The sequence below is a fragment of the Narcine bancroftii genome, chromosome 2, assembly GCF_036971445.1.
Source record: "Narcine bancroftii isolate sNarBan1 chromosome 2, sNarBan1.hap1, whole genome shotgun sequence".
Lineage (NCBI taxonomy): Eukaryota > Metazoa > Chordata > Chondrichthyes > Torpediniformes > Narcinidae > Narcine > Narcine bancroftii.
In genome coordinates, this window is record NC_091470.1 from 247,230,035 (window position 1) to 247,249,234 (window position 19,200).

General features: G+C 41.1%; 1 protein-coding gene across 2 annotated transcripts in view; it reads right to left on the bottom strand.

Annotated features, from left to right (window-relative positions):
* Positions 1–4,821: 4,821 nt before the first annotated feature.
* Positions 4,822–19,200, bottom strand: part of anxa13l (annexin A13, like) — a 28,748-nt gene continuing 14,369 nt past the window's right edge. For both annotated transcript variants that reach the window (XM_069915398.1, XM_069915397.1), the window contains 8 exons: positions 18,468–18,638; positions 17,214–17,247; positions 12,167–12,246; positions 9,835–9,903; positions 9,641–9,742; positions 8,083–8,158; positions 6,178–6,290; positions 4,822–5,040 (listed from right to left, as the gene is read on the bottom strand). In XM_069915398.1, coding sequence (XP_069771499.1) covers positions 4,921–5,040; positions 6,178–6,290; positions 8,083–8,158; positions 9,641–9,742; positions 9,835–9,903; positions 12,167–12,246; positions 17,214–17,247; positions 18,468–18,638 — 765 coding nt within the window. In that variant the 3' untranslated portion in view covers positions 4,822–4,920. The remainder of the gene's footprint in view (positions 5,041–6,177; positions 6,291–8,082; positions 8,159–9,640; positions 9,743–9,834; positions 9,904–12,166; positions 12,247–17,213; positions 17,248–18,467; positions 18,639–19,200) is intronic.

A 19,200-nucleotide genomic window follows, 5' to 3' on the forward strand; every position in this document is an offset into this window, starting at 1 on the left:
CTGTGGGTGGTACCATTAAAAAATGAAGTATTTGCATTGCATGGATTACCTGTAGAACTAGTTTCTGACAACAGCTCACAATTTGTATCAGCAGAATTTAAAGAGTCATGTGCAATAACAGCATAAATCACATAACGTCTGCGTCATGTCATCCAAGCACAAATGGAGAAGCAGAACACTTCATACAATTTTTTTAAAAAGCCATGAAGATTAAACAAAATGCAAACTTGTCATGGACCCATAGAATTACCAATTTCTTGCTGGGATACAGAAATACACCTCACTCAACCACCAAAAGGACACCGGCAGAACTGATGTTTGGGAGAAATTTGAGAAGCAGACCATTGGCAATACACCCAAACATCAGCCTCAGATTGCAACAAACAACTTCCGCTAACAAAGACCCTAGATCAGTAGAGGTGGGTGAACCAGTTCTGGTAAGAGACTACCATTTCAACAGACCCCCGTGGGTACGGGGTGTAGTCCTGAAAAAGTTCAGCCCATATTCTTATCACAGGAAAGAAAAGGCACATCAACCAGTTACAAGCAGTGGAAAGTGCTCGAACACCAGAGGCTGAGGCAATAGACATACACACAGAAAGGCCAACCCTGCAATGGGAGAAAGCATCTCCACCATTCACCAACATTCATAGAGAGATGCCCGGATCACCATCTGAAAAATACCTTCAAGAGGGGCACACAAAACCAGAGACCAGGAAAGTAGTCCTCTGGCCTTTCACATTCCAACACCAGAAAGCCTCTAAAGATCATCTTCACCACCACCCAGCTACATCTTACTCGATGATCCGGAACAACTCAAGCCAAAAACACCCTTAAAACAACAGCTGATGCCATCCCACTCTGCAGATCCAAACAGGACAAATGCCCGCTGGAACGACTGAAAGGCTATGTGCCATATGCTTTTTTTCTTTCCAAGGGATGCTCTATAATCCAATATAACCAATATTCGGCATCCCATTATATTATGCACATTTCCTTAATTTTCTTTTGTTTTTTTGTTCGCTATCATGTGTATGTGATGATGTGGGGACACTTTGATATATGCATGCTTGTTAGAATACCATCATAGAATGTAATAAAGTATCAATGAACCAACAGCCTGCCATGTCTTTTCCTATTATGAAGTGTGCTAAACATAATGGTGCTAATCCCTGTACAAAATATTTTATCATAACGCTACAGATCATGTTAACATTAAGTGTTTGAAACCCAAGTCTGCTACTTACTCCATTTCTATAATTTATTTACAGTCTGGACTGCTCAGAGCTTCAGATACAAGTTTAACTCTTGAATGTCCCAGTTTACAGTATTGCCACCTACTTGTAGTCAGAGTAAAGTTGAAGAGATCCTTGGTGTAAGATCTGTGGGGATTCTCTTGTGCAATCTGCAGTTCAGAAAAAAGTGAGGGTGAAGGGCACAGAGAGATAACAGCTTCCCTAACACCTTCTTCGTAATTATGACTACATTCACTTCTGCCCCCTGACTCTCAAATATTTGGCATGTTTCTGGCATTTTCCATAAGTCAGAATCAGAATAATGTCATGAACATGTCATTCTTTTGCAACTTGACAGTGCAAATGTTGGTACAAGATTACATTTAAAAATAAATAAATTAGTTCAAAAGTAAGAGAAAGTGAGGTAGTGTCTGCAGTTCATTGTCCATTCAGGAATCTGAGGGTATGAAGCTGCCCTCGTTCTGCTGAGAGCTCGTCTTCAGGGTCTGATACCTCCTACCTGATGGTACCAGAGTGAAGAGGACATGGCCTAGGTGGTGGGGGTCCTTGAGGATAGAGGCTGCTTTCTTAAGATACCGCCTTTTGTAGATATCCTCAGTGGAGTGGAGACGAGTGCCCGTGATGGCGCTGGCTGAGTTCACAACTCTCAAGTTTTTTCCTTGTCCTGTGAATTGGCATCTCCATACTAAACAGTGATGCAACCAGACAGAAGGATCTCCATGGAAGACCTGTAGAAATTTGCAAGTGTGACTCACCAAATCTCCTCAAACACCTCACAAAGTATAGCCACTGGCAAGCCTTTTTCATGATTGCATGACATGGAGGCCCCAGGACAGATCCTCAGAGATGTTGATACCCAAGAATTTGAAGCTCTTAACCCTTTCTACTGCTGACCCCTCGATGAGGACTGCTTTGTTAGTCAACTGAAGACCGACATAAAATACTTATTCATTTCTTTATTCCCTATAATCACTTTTCCAGCCTTTTTTTCCAACAGGCTGACTTCCACTCTTGTTTCTGTTTTATTTTTTATATATCTCAAAAATCTTATGTTATTGGCTAGCTTACCTTCATATTTCATCTTTTCTCCTCTTCTTTATCTTTCAGTTTCCTTCTGTTGGTTTTTAAAAGCTATCCAATCCTCTGGCTTCCTACTAATTTTTGCAATACTGTATGCTCTCTCTTTTACTTTCAGGCTGTCTTTCACTTCCCCTGTCAGCCACAGTGCCCAACGCTCACTTTAGAAAGCTGCTTCTTCTTTGGGATATTATTCCCAGAAGCAACTGCCATTGCTGCTTAACTATCTTCCCTGTGATAGTTCCCTTTGCAAAAAACATTGGGCAGTTCCTCTCTCATACCACCGTAGTTACCTTAATTCAACTGCATCATTGATACATCTGACTTTCGGTTCGCCCTCTCAAATTGTAGAGTTAATTCTATGATGTTATGATCACTACCTCCTATTTCTCTAAACACTGAACTAGTATTTTAACACTGTACCCTACATTCTTTGATCTACTGCTATACTACACCCTGTAATTTTGTTTTGAAGTTGCACTACCTGCTGTATTCAAATATGAGTTGACTTGCCTGGATAGTATGCAAATCAATACTGTTCACTATATCTCGATGCACGTGATTATAGACAATTCAATTCAAATTACAAGATTCCTCTGTCAGAGGTGATCCTATTTCTAGATCAATATGTTGAGGTTGTGATACCACACGTAGTCCGGTCTGTTTAAGATCGAATCACCCTGGTTCTCACTATTCAACAGGGCCTGTACTTAGTGTAAGGACTGGTGTTCAACAGTCTGAGTCAGGTTGAGTTCCGTATTGAATGGATTCAGTGATGAACAGACACATGCAAACACCTCCCTAAACACCAGGTGGCGGGGGGGTGCTTTTTAATTTAATCACTGTGCTGGCAGCAACACTTCCCAAAGTTTTTACAATTTATGTTTATTTAAATATTTTCTAGAGGACACAAGCAGGGCAGTTATCTCAGCCACTAACAAAATAGAGTGGCAACATCGACCTTGAGGGGTTGAATGGTTTCTCCTTCTCCCAGTGAAACACACCTTCCCAGGAAATTAGGAGCAAGTTTCAGTCTCATAATAGTGGAGTGGTGGAATACAGGAAATGTTCTTCCCTTTTCTTTATATTTTTCTGGCCTCCTTCCTCCTGAGCCCATCCCTCTCCCAGCAGTATGGAGGGCAGTCACAGAATTATTGCAGAGGGAAAACTTTGTGATCAAGTTTTGCTTTATCCGATCCATGTATTTGTCGAGAGAAGGAACTTCAACTAAATTCTACCGGTGCTCATTTCAAACATGCAATGATTAGATCAGTGATAGATGTGAAGAAGAGCTTCACACTTGGAGCCAAAGAAACACATTCAGACAACTCATGCCATTGCATTGGGACAGTTCACAGTCCATGTCACAGTTTGATGTGGTAGTTCTAGTAACAATCACATTATTTCTCTACTCCATCAATAAACTCCCAAAGTTACAATGATGTTGACTGAACAGATAAACCTTTGAAATTACAAATTATTAATGCACATTTCCTTTTAATTATAATGCATTGCAAAGAAATGAAAACTATATTGTACATGTTAAAGAGAGAAGTACTTCACAATGAACTTGGCAATAGTAAAATTTTGTTGCCTCAGATCTCTTCCACTTCTGTGCTGTACAAGTATGAGATGTCTAGCAGGACTGCTCACAAAATAGACTTTATAACTACATCTTGGAACTTGTCATATTGAGGAAAGCCATAATTTGAACCCATCATAAACAAAGCCACAATATTTGTTGGGCTTTTCTTGCTTCTGGACTTCTGATCATGAAAGAATGGAATACTTCTGGATTTAGCTCTTCCAGGGAAACTTTGGCCTGCACTTCTAAAATCAATCTTCATCTAAAATTTAAAGAACATCTCCTTCAATGCTGGAGAGATACTGTATTCCTGTTTGCCATACATGATGGTTTTCAGGCAATCTCATTTACCACAGGATCCTTGGGGAATATAAAATAGATTCCTTCCTAAAAGTCTGGGATGTTTCCAAGCTATGCTCTAGGCAAAATTAATCTTCTAATGTAATGTAGATGAGAAATTTCAAGCATGTTTCATTGGAATAATAGAATGGCAACAGTGCAATGCCATCTGTTCTTCTTGAGTCTGCGAAATATCAGAGCAAAGCAATTGGCTCCACGCCTCTCCTCTTTCCCAGCAACTCTCCCTCTCCAGCAACAAATCATTGCAAGCCAGGATTGAAATTGTTCCCTCACACAGTCATACAATGCCTTCTCAATGCAAACCACTCATCGGACCCAACCAACCCATTGAACCAACTTCTATTGAACACTACACCTTGCCTTGCATAATGTTGGATAACTCTCCTTGTGCAGCTCAAGATGGACAAACTTGACCACCGATGTTTATGCTAGTTCTTTTGCAGAACCACCCAACTAGTCCCACTCCCCTGTCCTTCCCCTTTGTTCAAAATGTTTTATTCATTCAATTCTTTATCAATAATAGTCTGCTTTATCCAAAAGAGATAATGCCATGCTATTTTTATTTGAAAAGGAAAAGATTATAATGACATTGTATTGACGTGCACATTCATGGCACGATGTGATTATGACCACCCCATGTTCTTATTTCACTAAAGCCAGCAAAGCTTTCTGGAAATATCCTGAGGTCTCAGACTTGATTTCATCAGCCAACGACTTCTTGTACATCTCTTGATAACTCTCCTTAATGGACAGAAGATCAACCTGTTGAATGAAGAAATGTAGGTCACTTTCTTGTTGCGTGGGAGCCATCTTAACTCTCACTTTTATATTGAGGAGGGTGACACTGGTGGGGGTTGGAGTGGAGTGATGTGCATTTTACATTCTTAGGGTGTTGCGGTCACTGGCCACTAATTACCCATCTTTACCTGCCCGTGAAAGAGGGATGGTTGAACCTTTTCTTGTATCCTTCTGGCATCAGAGCTTCCACAGTGCTTTTGGGGAGGTAAACCTCATGTTTAGGAAGAATAGTGTGTGATTTGAATGGTATATGCAGGTATTGGTGTCCCAGGTGACCTCTACCATCGTTCATTGGTAGAGGTCAAAAGATATCCAGATGTTAATAAAGAAATTGCAATGAACGATGTAGATGGTACACATTGAGACCATGATGGAGGAGGGGATGCAAGTTCAGGGTGGCATTTGGAGTCCCAGATAAGCAGTTACTTTGTCCTGGATGGTGCAGCATTTCTTGAACTCTATTTATCCAGGCAAGTGGAGATTGCCTCATAGATCGAGGAAACCTTTGAGGAGTGAGGAGGAGCGTTACTTGCCATGAAATCTTTCTGGAGCAGATCATCTTGCATTACAGTTTGTCATGGAGTGACAGAGTCAAGCAACACAGGAAAGTCAAGTTGACCATTGATCACCCATTTACATGAATCCCATTTTATTCTCTCCACATTCTCATCAACTCAGATTCTACCAGCCATTGGTAGAATTAACCATTCCAGTACATCTTTAGAATGTGGGAGGAAACCAGAGTTTCCAGGGAAAACTCACAGAGTAATAGTGAGAATGAGCAAACTTCAGGTGGACAGCTGAGGAAAGGATTGAACCAGGGTCGCTGGAGCCAGGAGGCAGTAACTTGACCAGCTACACCATGGCGCCATCAAAATATTTCATTAGTTTTAAAACTTGCTTTCTCTTTTTCTCAGTTCTGATGAGGGGTCTAAGACCCAAAATGTTGATGGTTTCACTTTCCACAGTTCCTACCTGCCCTCCTGAAGTTAATTGACTTCACCCAAGAGCAGGGACTTCCAAGATGCCATCAATCATTTCCCTAATGTCCAACCTGACTGAAATCCAGACACATAAATCCGAGCTTGGATCCCATATTACCTCTGAACGAGATACCAGGATGCGGATCAGTGTGTCCTCTCTCGTCCCCACGCCTTCCATTGCTTCATGTAACGCTTCTGCAAAATAGGCTTGGCAATCCTTGGTACATTGAACTGGTTGAGAAAAATAAAGCAACAGTGAGTGTGGATTCATTAACTGATGCTTTAGACTAACGTACATCTCAGGGCAAATGTCAAAAGCTGCCAGGAAAACAAATAAAATTACACAAAAATAATAAATTCCATCAATTTGCAAAAATCATTTGGCACTCTCATTTCTGGGAAGGATGAATAACATGCTGTTTATTATAAGATTTACCAGGTTTGTGGCTGCATTAATTCTACTCAGGTTGAACCCACTGTGAATGATCTTAAAGTGGACACATGCAGATTGTCATCAGATTTGACAAGCATTGTTTTGGGAAATTGACTGGTCATGGCCAGATAATCCTGGTGTCTGATGTTACATTCTACAGCTTTTTGTCTGCTGTTGAAATAATGTACATTTGTCATTAATAACAAGGAAAGCATGACCACATCCTATCTCCTGGGTTCAAATGGAAAATTCTTTTGATTTGAAACATTGACTTTGTGTTTCCCCCTCCACATTTGCTGCCTGACTTACTGATGATTCCCAAATATTTTCTGTTTTTCATTTCTGCAGCATTTTTTTGCCTGTTTTACCTTTGAAACTTCCTGTTACCTCAACGTGGCAATATTCCTAACTGCTCACATCAGTGTAGCAGAACAAAGCAAGCATGGTAAAAACAAAAAAATGCCAAAAATACTCAGCAGGTCAGGCAGCATCTGTGAAGAGAGAAATCAGATTAACATTTCAAGTTGAAGACTTTTTGTAATTTTCATTTTCAACCAATAGTGATGACTGATGGGAGTAAGGTTAGTGTGAAACTTTTGTTGGGAAACCAAGGTAGCAGGAAGAGATTGTAAAGCAGCGTACATAAGAGCTTAAAGAATTGGAGCAGGAGTAGGCCATCCGAACTGTTGAGCCTGCCACGTTATTTAATAGGATCATGGATGATCTGGCCTTAGACTCGGCTCCACTTACCCACCTGTTCCCCATAATTCTTAAATCCCCTACTATGCAAATATTTATCTATCCTTTAAATAGATTCAATGAGGAAGCCCCTACTGTTTGGTTGGGCAGAGAATTCCACAGATACACTAGTCTCCAGGAGAAGAAGTTACTCCATATTTCTTTTAAATCTACTGCCCTGAATCTTGAAGTTATTCTAGTCTCACTTGCCAGTGGAAACAACCACCCTGCTTCTATCATATCTATTCCTTTCATAATGTAATTTTTGTATGATTCCACAACCCCCCCCACCAATCATCCTTCTGAACTCCAATGAGTATTTTTCGAGGTACTCAATCTTTCCTCATAAGTTAACCCCTTTATTTCCCAAATCACATTGGTGAACCTCCTCTGCACTGTCTCCAAAGCCAGTATATCCTTTCTCAAGTACTCTTGTTTGCAGCCGAACACCCCTGCTCTTAAATTCAATCTCTTTAGGAATCAAGGACAATGCCCTATTTCCCTTCTTGATTACCTGGAAATGAACTTCTCATGATTCATGTGCAGGCACCCCCAGGTTTGTCTGTATAACAACATGCTGCAATTTTCCACTATTTAAATAGACGAGCATGATCCACATAACTGGTGGACATGCCTGAGGGGCTGAATGTCTTCCTGCTGTACTTTTCACATTGTTGCAACCCCGGCTTTGCTAGACATTCATATCTGAGGGTGTGATACTAATGTATCCATTAATATTGAAGAGAAAATGAAACAAATTAAAATTAAAGAAAATGAAAAAAAAAGAAAATGAAAAAAAAAATGAAACAAACAGCAGTTCAAATTATTATCAATCATTACTCATCATTTTACCTATCGTGAGATAAGCCTTCTTCACATCACCAGATGCTTCTCTTTTGATCACCTCTTCGATGCTTGAACCATGGAGCTGTGTAAATAAGATGAAGATCAGCAATCGCTCCTGGTCTAACAACTAATCCATCTGTAGTAACTTATAGTCATGACTTGGTGGTTCGGTCATCTCTGAGACAAAAAAAATAATGGGCTCAAGTCCATCTTTAGAAATTGGAGGGTGTGATTTGTACAGGCACTCTGAACAGTACCGGTGGAGTGCTGTACTGTTGCAAGTGCTATCACATGGATGGGAAGCACGCGCTGATGGCATCTAATATTTCCTCAGGAGACCATCAACCAACTATGGTGCAGGAGTAAGAGATCTCATCAACGCTTAAAATACTGCAAGGGCTTGAAGAGCTGAATACAGAATGATGATTTTCTCAGAAGCCTGAGGTAATTTGGTATGTCACCTTTGTCTCTTATCAATGCTTCCAGAAGTCTGCTGTGTGTTACGGGAACTGTTCTAACCAGGACTGCAAGAGACTACAGAGATTTGTGAACATAACTCAGCCTTCCTCTGCTCAATCCCCTTTCCATCAACTCTGTCCATACTTCTCACTGTCTTAGAAAAGCTGCCAACATATTAAATGGCCCATTCTTCTCCCACCTTTCATTGGGCAGAAGTTTCTTTCCTGTTGTTGTCAGACTCTTAAATGGACCTTTCAATGGTAAAAGATGATGCCCTTTTACTCTTTATAACTATTTTTCTCTATACCCTGCACTATTTGGGTTATTTTAATACTACCACCTGCACTGTTGGTTATTTATTTGTTTCTTATTATTGCACCATTTTCTGTATGTGTTGACTTGCCTAGATAGTATGCAAAACAAAGCTTTTTATAGTATCTCAGTAATGTGACAATAAACAATTCCATTCAACTTAATGTTTTCCCAGCCTCATCTGGGCCCTCAGCTGCTCACCAGCCATTACTAGTGCATCTAGCTTAACCCCATTAAATTGGGGGTCCCTGTTCAAAAATGTTAATTTGTCATCAATCTATATGTTCAGTGTGCTTTTACACTTTTTTTAGACAATAAGTATGGTAACAGGCCACTGTGGCCCATGAGTCCATAATGCTCACTTTTAATAAATTCATTATTTTAAAACAATTCATTTGTGATCTGAAATGGTCCACTTTCTGATACAACCATTGCAGTGATGTTCCCAGCAGTGGCTTAGCCAAGAAAGGAATGTACACATTTTGCCTTGACTTTGTATCCTTTCATAAATGTAAAGGTAGTGGTAACATCAAGGTACTTTTGAGGAAGTGATCTATATTTCTTGATCTCATCTACTGAATGGACTGTCCCTGAATGAACATATATCTCAATATCTTTGGCTATTTCTCACCCTCAATGTCCAAGACTAACAACCAACAAAAATGCCATGGAGTTAAGTTGAGGGCTGGGGTAGATCAGCCATGACTTCATTCAAGGGCACGATGGGCTTGAGAGGCAGAGTGACCTACCCCTGCTCCTCCTTCTTTGTGAGACAAATTGTGACTTTACTCACTGTTTCATAGGCTTTGAAGGTAGCCCTCAACTGCAGAGAACTTCGTTTGGTTAAAATAGTATTAAACGTCAGCTCATCTGTACCCCAACAATTTTCTCCAGCCTGCAAACAGAATTTATTTTTGGTTTTGAAAGTTATCGCAAGTACCATCTTTTCAATCTTGCCTAGTTTAGACCCTGAACACTTTGATTTACCTCAAAGAGCTTTTTGGCATCTTGTTCTGCCAGATCTTCATTGACTTTGAGCCCCTCGTCACGGTCAGCCTGTGTTTGTACAGTTATTGACAAAGTTAGTCAAATCATTGCTGCACTTCTTCCTCTTCAGTTAACAGCCATTCTCTCTGGTTTGATTGGGTTGATGAAACTCCCATGTCTATCATATATAATCAGAAGACATCCCAAAACAACTGACATCCTTTACAGTGAAGACATTAGACTGTAGATGCCAGAATCTAGAGGAAAAAAAGAGCTGCCTGAGGAACTCAGTGGGTCAGGCAGCATCTGTGGAAGGAAGCAGACAATCGATATTTCGAGTCAAGGCCATTCATCTGGACAAGATGAAGAGTCTCAACCAGAATAGTCAATATCTGGATGAGTCAACATGGAGGTGTTGAGCCAAAAGCCCTGTTTCTGTGTTGTCTAACTTTGTGACATATTTCCTTCAACTTAGCTGTTAATATCTGGTGACACAAATGAAATGAATTAAGTGGGAGTTGAAGAGATTGTGTTCACCTCAAAATGAGCCTGGAATGGTGGAGGATGAAATGCTTGCTGCATTTAAACACACACATCTGATGGACTGTCACCCACCAGGCTGGAGAGCAGGCACTGGGAAGCAGCATGAGGCTGGATCACCTTCACCAGCTAGAAAAGGCACACGGGGCTAAATGGCCTCCTTGCTGGACATTGATGCTAACAGTTCAGGTTCAATACAAGCTGTGGATTCCCTCCAAGCTGATCACCAAACTTTGCCAGCTTGGTATCAGCTCATCCCTCTGCAATTGGACCTTGGACTTTCTGACTAACAGATCCCAATTTGTTAAGTTAGACAATCTCTCCTCTTCCATTCTCACAGCCTCATGGTTGGGTGTTGATCCTTCTTCTGTACTCCATTTTCATGTATGAATGCATTCCTGTACATGGTTCTAACTCCATAATCATGTTCACTGATGACACCACAGTTGTTAGCTTGATCAGAGGGAATGATGAGACAGCCTATAGGGAGGATGTCCCACACCTGGCCATGTGGTGTGCCATCAATAACCTGGCCCTTAACACCCAGAAGACCAAGGAGATTATTGTGGACTTCAGGCGCACTGTGAGCCACACTCATGCCCCTATCTACATTAATGAAGCTGTAGTGAAACATGTATCAAGCTTCAAATTCCTTGGAGTCCACATTTTCAATGGTCTCACCTGGCCCCTGAACTCCTCCATCCTGATCAAAAAGGTGTAACAGTACATTAGGGTGCGAAGCATCAAGAAAGCTCACTTCTGTTCCAGGATACTGATGGATTTTTACCACTGTACCATTGAGAGCATCTCACTGTGGTATGGCAACTGTCCTGTATCAGACCGTAAAGCACCCCAGCAGGTGGTGAAAACTGCCCAGCGGATTATCGATACCCAATTGAGAGCATCTATCAGAAATGCTACCTGGGCAGGGAGAAAAGCATCATCAAGGATGCATCTCACTCTAACTATGGACTTTTAACTCTCCTTCCATCCGGTAAGTGCTACAGGAACCCCTGCTCCCAAACCAGCAGGCTCAGGAAGAGCTTCTTTCCTGAGACTGTGACCCTGCTGAACCAGACATCACAGCACTGAGCAGTATTGCATCCATATTGTACTGTCAGTAGTTTTATACTTGTTTGTTTGCTGGAGCGCTTGCTTTTATTCACAATTACTAGTAAATAGCACTATCCTTTGTACTTCTGGTTAGATGCTAATGGAATTTTATTGGCTTTATACTTGGCATAATGACAATAAAGTTGAATCTAATCTAATCTAATATCTATTCCCTCCTTTCTGCTGGCTTCTCCACTTTCTGTTCATATTCCAATTTCCAAACATCCCATTCCTTTCCTTTCCTTTCCCTGCCCACCAGCCTTCCTCCCCAAACAAACGTACTGGAGCAAGATAACATTTGTTTGCTTCTTCTTCTTGCATTCTTTCTCTCCTCTCCTATCCGTCCACACTAACATTTCCAACATCACGTGCACTGCTCTTTTCTCTCTCTGCAACACTACTTTAGGGTCTGGACCCTTTGTCGCGATAAAGGGACAATAAACGGCCTAACCCGAGATGTTGGCAGACTATTTCTCTGCATGGATGCTGCCAGATCTGTTGAGTTCCTCCAGTTTCTCTGCATTAGCTCAAGGTTTAAGCATCTGCTGTTCTTGTGTTTCTCATCTCGTTAATGATTCATTCAGTAGATGTTCTTAAATTTGAACTTGGAGATAAACATGTAAACTTTGCTGTCAGTGTTTTGTGTGTATTTTTTTGAGAATGTTGAACCATTTCCTACCTCAAGCAGTGAGACTAGCAGGTTCCTCAGAGTTCCACTGGTATCACTTTGGACATCATTGACCAAATCACATGTGAACACTACATCAAAAGAGAGCAATAGGATTTACCATGTACATTGAGTCTAAATCTGACAACAGGGATGCTGGGTGAGAGGGGGAATTGATAATCAGGATTACATTTGCTTGTGTAGTAAACCCAGATTCCGACTGCAACCAACACTTTCTGGTATCAGCAACGTAATTCCAAGGGAGAGTTATGTCTCACACAATAATGGAGAGAGGTAATAACCAGGTTCATGTCCAAACAAAAACCATTGGATATACATGTAAATCTGAACGATATTACCTGTCTCAAAAAAAGGTTGCATCCCATAATACTGACTGTCCATTTCCCTACATGGATGCTACTAAACTCGTTGAGTCCCTCAGCTTCCCCTGTTTGTTCAAGATTCCAACATCTCCAGTTCCTTGTGTTTCAATATTTTGTGTTGTCTGGATAAGCAACAAGTCAATTTCAAGTCCCCTTTTCTGTAATCTCCTCCACCTTCATGATTCTCTAAGGTCTCCTTGTTTTAAATCTAGCACTTGCTATCCCCATTTTAAATTATTTCACTATTTGCAGGTGTCCCTTCAGCTGCCAAAGAACTAGCTCTGGAATTCCTTCCCAAAATCCCTCACCTATTTCTCCTCCTTTAACTTGCTCTTTAAAACCTTTCTGTATGACTACATTCTTCTGCTTTGACATCTCCTTTTGAAATGACATAATTTTTTATTTAATAATTTCCAGGTAAAGGCCTTTGGGATATTTTACTGTTTTGCACACCCACAGACACATGATGGTCCACAGACTCATATATAAACCCATACATGCATGCTCACCCATTCCACACCCACATGTAGCCACACACACACACACACACACACACACACACACAAATTTGTCTTTAGGCTCTTCGAAAGAGCAATTATTGGATACAAATTTGACAATGAGCCACTTTAAGGATATATTAGAGGTAGTGATGAAAATTTAGTCAGAGAGCTTGGTTGTAAGATCACCGTTGGCCAAGGTATTAAATCAATGTCCCTCTGAGCCTTGCAGATTGATACGAGTTTCCATGGCATTATTTTATCAAGTGCTCCCTGATATTCAAACTTCATGCAATGCACCCCATCCGGTGGCCTGTTATAGAATTGCAAGCATGTGTCAGACCCAGAGCTGGGACGTGAGCTTCTGTTCATATTAAGATATTGTTAAATAAATTATTCTTCCTGAGCAATGTTAGCAAACTCTGCATTGCAGATGAAGCAGTGGGATTTCAGGAAATGGAACTTTGCAATGCCAATTTCCCAAGGGTTAGGTATTCTGAAAGACCTCAATGACATGAGCATCATTTAACATAAATCCCAACTTCAATAACAGAAATATAAATGAAGTTGTAACAGATGGAAATGCTCTTTCTGAAGAGACTTTGGAGATAAAAAAAATTATGCTCAGTTATAAACATTTACTGTGCCATAGAATCATAAGGTCACAGGAACAGGCCATTGAGTCCATGACAACCATCAACCACATATGTAAAGTGCCCTCCATAATGTTTGGGACAAAGATGCTTTTACCGTTTATTTGACCCTGTGCTCCACAGTTTAAAATTTGTAATCAAACAAATCATGTAATTAAAATATACATTCCAGTTTTATTCAAGGTTATTTGTATACATTTTGGTATGACCGTGTACAAATTACAGCACTTTTTATAGATACACCCCTCTTTTCAGGGTGACATAACATTTGGGATATTTGACTTCACAGGTGTTTGTGAGTACGCGGGTATGCTTATTGCTTCATTGGTGCAGGAATAAGAGAGCTAGGCTTGCTTCTAAGATTTTAATTACCTTTTGAGTCTGTAGTTGCCATTTTTTAACATGAAGACCAGAGTGGTGGCAATGAAAGTCAAAGAAGCCATTATGAGGCTGAAAAACAAGAATAAAACTGTAAGCGACATCACCCAAACCTTAGGATTACCAAAATCAACAGTTTGGAACATCATTAAGAAGAAAGAACATACTGATAAGCTCAGTAATCATGACAAAGGGACTGGTTTTCCAAGGAAGACCCAACTGCTGATGGCAGAAAAATTCTCATCATAATGAAGAAAATCCCCCAAACACCTGTCCTACAGATCAGAAACGTCCTTTAGGAGCCAGGTGTGGATCTGTGGATCTGTCAATGACGACTGTCCACAGAAGACTTCATGAACAGAAATACAGAGGCTACGCTACCCTTCAAGATGCAAATCATGCTAATGGTTTCGATCTTGGGCAGTTTATTTATACCTTCCCACTTTGCTCTTGCCATTACTCTGATACAGGTTAATCTTGGTCTCATCTGTTCACAAGACCTTTTTCCAGAATTCTGCAGGCACTTTTAAATACTTCTCGGCAAACTGTCATCTGGCCATCCTTTCAGTGGCTAACTAAAGGTTTTAATGATGTTCCAAACTGTTGATTTTTGGTAATCCTAAGGTTTAGGCGATGTCTCTTACTGTCTTATCCTTGTTATTCAGCCTCACCATGGCTCCTTTGACTTTCATTGGTACAACTCTGGTTCTCATGTTGAAAAATGGTAACTAAAGACTCCAAAGGTAATCAAAGGCTTAGAAGCAACCCTAGCTCTCTTATACCTGCACAAATGAAATAATCTAACATACCTGAGTACTCACAAACAGCTGTGAAGTCAAATGTCTCAAACATTATGGTGCCCTGAAATGAGGAGACTTTATGAACAGAAATATAGAGGCTACCCTGCAAGAAGCAAACCACTAGTTAGTCACAGAAACTGGGTGGCCAGATTACTGTTTGCCAAGAAGTATTTAAAAGAACCTGCATAATTCTGGATAAATGGTTTTGTAGACAGATGAGACCAGGATTAACCTCTATCAGAGTGATGGGAAGAGTAAAATGTGGAGGCATAAAGGAACTGCCCAAGATCCAAAGTATACCACCTCATCTGTGAAACACGGTGGTGGGGGTGTTATGGCTTGGGCATGTATAGTTGCCACAGGGACTGGTGCACTTATCTTCATTGATGATGTAACTACTGATGACAGTAGCAAAATGAATTCTGAAGTGTATGGAAACATTTGCTGAAGTTTAAGCAAATGAGGAAGTGTTCAGGAGGGGAGATAAATCAGCTCGTTGAATGGTGTAACAACAACAACCTTGTGCTCAACATCAGCAAAACCAAGGAAATGTTTGTAGACTCCAGGAAGTCAGGGGAATACGACCCAGTCAGCATCAAGGGATCAGAAGTGGAGAGTGTCAAGAACTTCAAATTCCTGGGTGTCAATATCTCCGAGGATGTATCCTGGAGACTCCAGATTGATGCAATCACAAAAAAGGCTCACCGGCGGCTATACTTTGTGAGGTGTTTGAAGACATTTGGTATGTCACCAAAGACTCTTGTAAACTTCTACAGGTGTATCGTGGGGAGCATTCTGGCTGGTTGCATCACTGCCTGGTATGAAGGCACCAACTCTCAGGATAAGAATAAAGTCCAGAGGGTTGTTACCTCAGCTTGTGACATCGCAAGCACCAGACTTCACCCATTGAGGACATCAACATGAGGCAGCTTCCATCCTGAAAGACCCCCACCATCCAGGCCATGCTCTCTTCACTCTGCTACCATCAGGAAAAAGGTACAGGAGCATAAAGATGAGCACTCAATGGACAGCTTCTTCCCCACTGCCACCAGATTCCTGAATAATCAATGAACCAAAGACACTGCCTTACTTTTTGTGCACTATTATTTTTTTATAGCAATGTTGTAAGATGGTTATAATATGAATATTTGCTCTATGATGCTGTCGCAAAACACCGAATTTCATGACTTGTTCGTGGCAATAAATTGTGACTCTGGTTCTCATTCTAAAATGCCTCCAAATTCATTGGATGGCACTTCATCCTACAGCAAGACAATAATCCCAAATACTACTAAGCAACAAAAACATCAATCAAAGTTAAAGACTGGAAATTTCTTGAATAGCCAAGTCAGTGACCCAATCTAAATCCAATTGAGCATGGCTTCTGTATGCTGAAGAGAAAACGTAATGGGATAAATCCCTGAAACAATCAGGAGCTGAAGATGGCTGCAGTAGAGGCCTGGCAGAGCATCACCGGAGGAGATACTCAGCACCTGGTGATGTCTATGAATCACAGACTTCAAGCAGTCATTGCATGCAAGGGAAATGCATCAAAGTATTAAACATGACTACTTTAAGATCCATACCATTGCTGTGTCCCAAATATTATGGTGCCCTGAAATGAGGGGACTATGCATAAAAAATGCTGAAATTTCTACATGGTCAAACCAAAATACATTCAAATAACCTTGAATAAAATCTGGAATATGCACTTTAATTACTAGTGAATTGTTTGATAACAAATTTAAAACTTTGGAGCACAGGGGCAAATGACGTTTAAAAAAAATGTTTTTCTTCCAAACATAATGGAGGGCACTGTACACTAACCCTTCTTCTTTATTCCCTTCACATTCTCATCAACTCTCTTTAGATTCTACCATTCACCCACACACCACGGGTGCCAATTAATCTACTAACCCGCACGTCTTGGGGATGTGGAAGGGAATCTGGAGCACCTGGAGGAAACCCTGCATGGTCACAGAGAGAACCTACAAACTCTACGCAGAGAGTCATCCTCTCGAAAATGTCACCTCCTAGGAGGTTGAGTTGGAGTGAGACTTCCAAGAATTTGTGTTGCAGCAGAAACCTTGTGCAAGGAGGAGGGAGGGGGGGGAAGTGCATAAAAGAAAGATTGGATGTACTGGAAATATCAATATGGACTTTCAAGCCATTGGAAGTCATCTGGCCTTGTTCAGTATCATGGCAAGTGAAAGAGACAGAGAACTGTGGGCAATCAGAATTGTGGATAACCTTGAAATGCTCTGCTGACTACTTCTGACACAACTACATATGCAGGATGTAAATAGGATTCCTTCCAGTTAACCAATTTATTATTAAGAAGAACTTACTTTGTTTGTAGGCTTCTTTGGTGGCAATAATTTGCTGAAAAACAAATTATAATCAGTAAATACATACACATGATGATCAGAAGTTTTGTTCAGACAAATGTGCTGAGGATGCGGAGGTCTGAGGTGCGGACATTAAATCACAGGAATAATGGAATGAAGCCTGATGTTAAGGGAGGCTATGGGCTGAGACCAAAATTGACAATTAACTCATAAAAGATGGACTGAATGCAAGGAGAACCAGAATATGTGTGTGTGCGCGTGCATGTAATGACTTCAAATGACAGCATTGAAACAGATGGCAAAATCAGGACATATGTATCTCCAAACTCTACTGAAGAATGCTGTCCACATCTGCCCAATGAAATTGGGCTTTATCCCAGAGGGAAATGCAATAACTACTTCCATCCATTTCTCTCTGGATTTGCAATCATGCACTCAATGGCATGAGTCCCACTTGCACACCCGAAATCATCTCCTGTAAAACAGTCCCTGTGGAGGGAGCATTGCCAAAATGTGGCTCTGGGACTGGGTTTTAACAGCATGTGGTATTGCGGAGACCCTACAAGTGTATATCCTATTGTTCGGCTTCTATATTTTGGGTCACCTCCCCTCCCAAATGGAACCATTTCCATCTCAACACTCACCATCTACTGGTTTCACCTCCCAACCCTGCCCACCTATTCCCTTCACCCCAAATAACCCCCGACTCTTGACCACCCCAGCTCCCAATCACACCAGGCCCCATCACCTTGAGTAGCAGATCCATTGATTGCCAGCTCACTTTGTAAGATATCAGGAAAACCCCAAGAATATGGGATGGCCTGGAGATTCCATTTAGAGAGACAACGCAAACTTAATGGGCCAAATAGGCTTTCCTGCACTGTGGCATTCAAGTTTTCAGCTCTTTACACTTTGGGAGCACTTTTCAATGAACAGATGCCATAAATTTATGGCTTTTGCCATAAATTATATCACTCTTGTTATATAGTCAGGGTAGTATGAACTATTTTGTAACTGCATAAGAATACACCCTTCTCACTGTGGTAACTGTAGAGCACCAATGGGGGTGTGTGTGTGTGTGTGTGTGTGTGTGTGTGTGTACGTGTGTGTGTGTGTGTGTGTGTGTGTACAGTTTCCTGAGATGGTAGAAGACATCAGTAAGTAAAAGTCTCTTGTGTAATTTGAATCTTGCATCTCTAAGTTATTTAAGAAGCCTCCCAAGTAACACAGAGAAATAACAGCTCTCAAACATACTGAATTAGCTCGTGTGCAGAGAAGCTCGATGAGGATATCTTCATCTGTTCCAGTCCCTTTCATTGCCTTGTTTAGCAACTTGGCATCAAAATCACAGGGCCGGTCTAACATGGCCAATAGTGTATTTTGTAAGTTCCCACTGAGGTCATCTTGAAGTACCTTCTCAAGATTCTATGGAGAGAAAGAGGGGAGTAAATTCAACCAGTGTTAGTCTGTGATACTCATGCTTCCATTGGTTTGAGGCCATTGGATCCCTTAATTTACTTCACTGCCTCATTTAGTTTCCTTGGATACCTGTTGTGGAAGTCCTGGAGATTGGCCCTGAGTCAAAGCCCAGCATCTCACCTCAGACATGATGACCCTATTGGCTGATAGTTTCCTCTGGATGGTTTACTCATGCCCATTAGAAGCTGCCACTCACTTTGACACACTGCCCATGGTGAGCAGGGAGGTGTGCTGACTCCTTTTGTTGAATTACAGGGAGAGCAGCAAGATTTGCATTTTTACAGCACCTATAAGGATCTCAGTGTGGCTCAAATAAGCTTGAAATGCATTTGACTGCACAATGGCCAGTTGCTGCCAAACAGCCCCAAGGGCCCAGGCTCAATCCTAAGCTGGGGTGCTGTCTGCATGGAGTTCACATGTTCTCCACATGAGTTTATGCTGTGTACTTCAGTTTCTACCCACATTCCCAGGACATACAGATCGATGAGTTAATTGCCCACTGTAAATT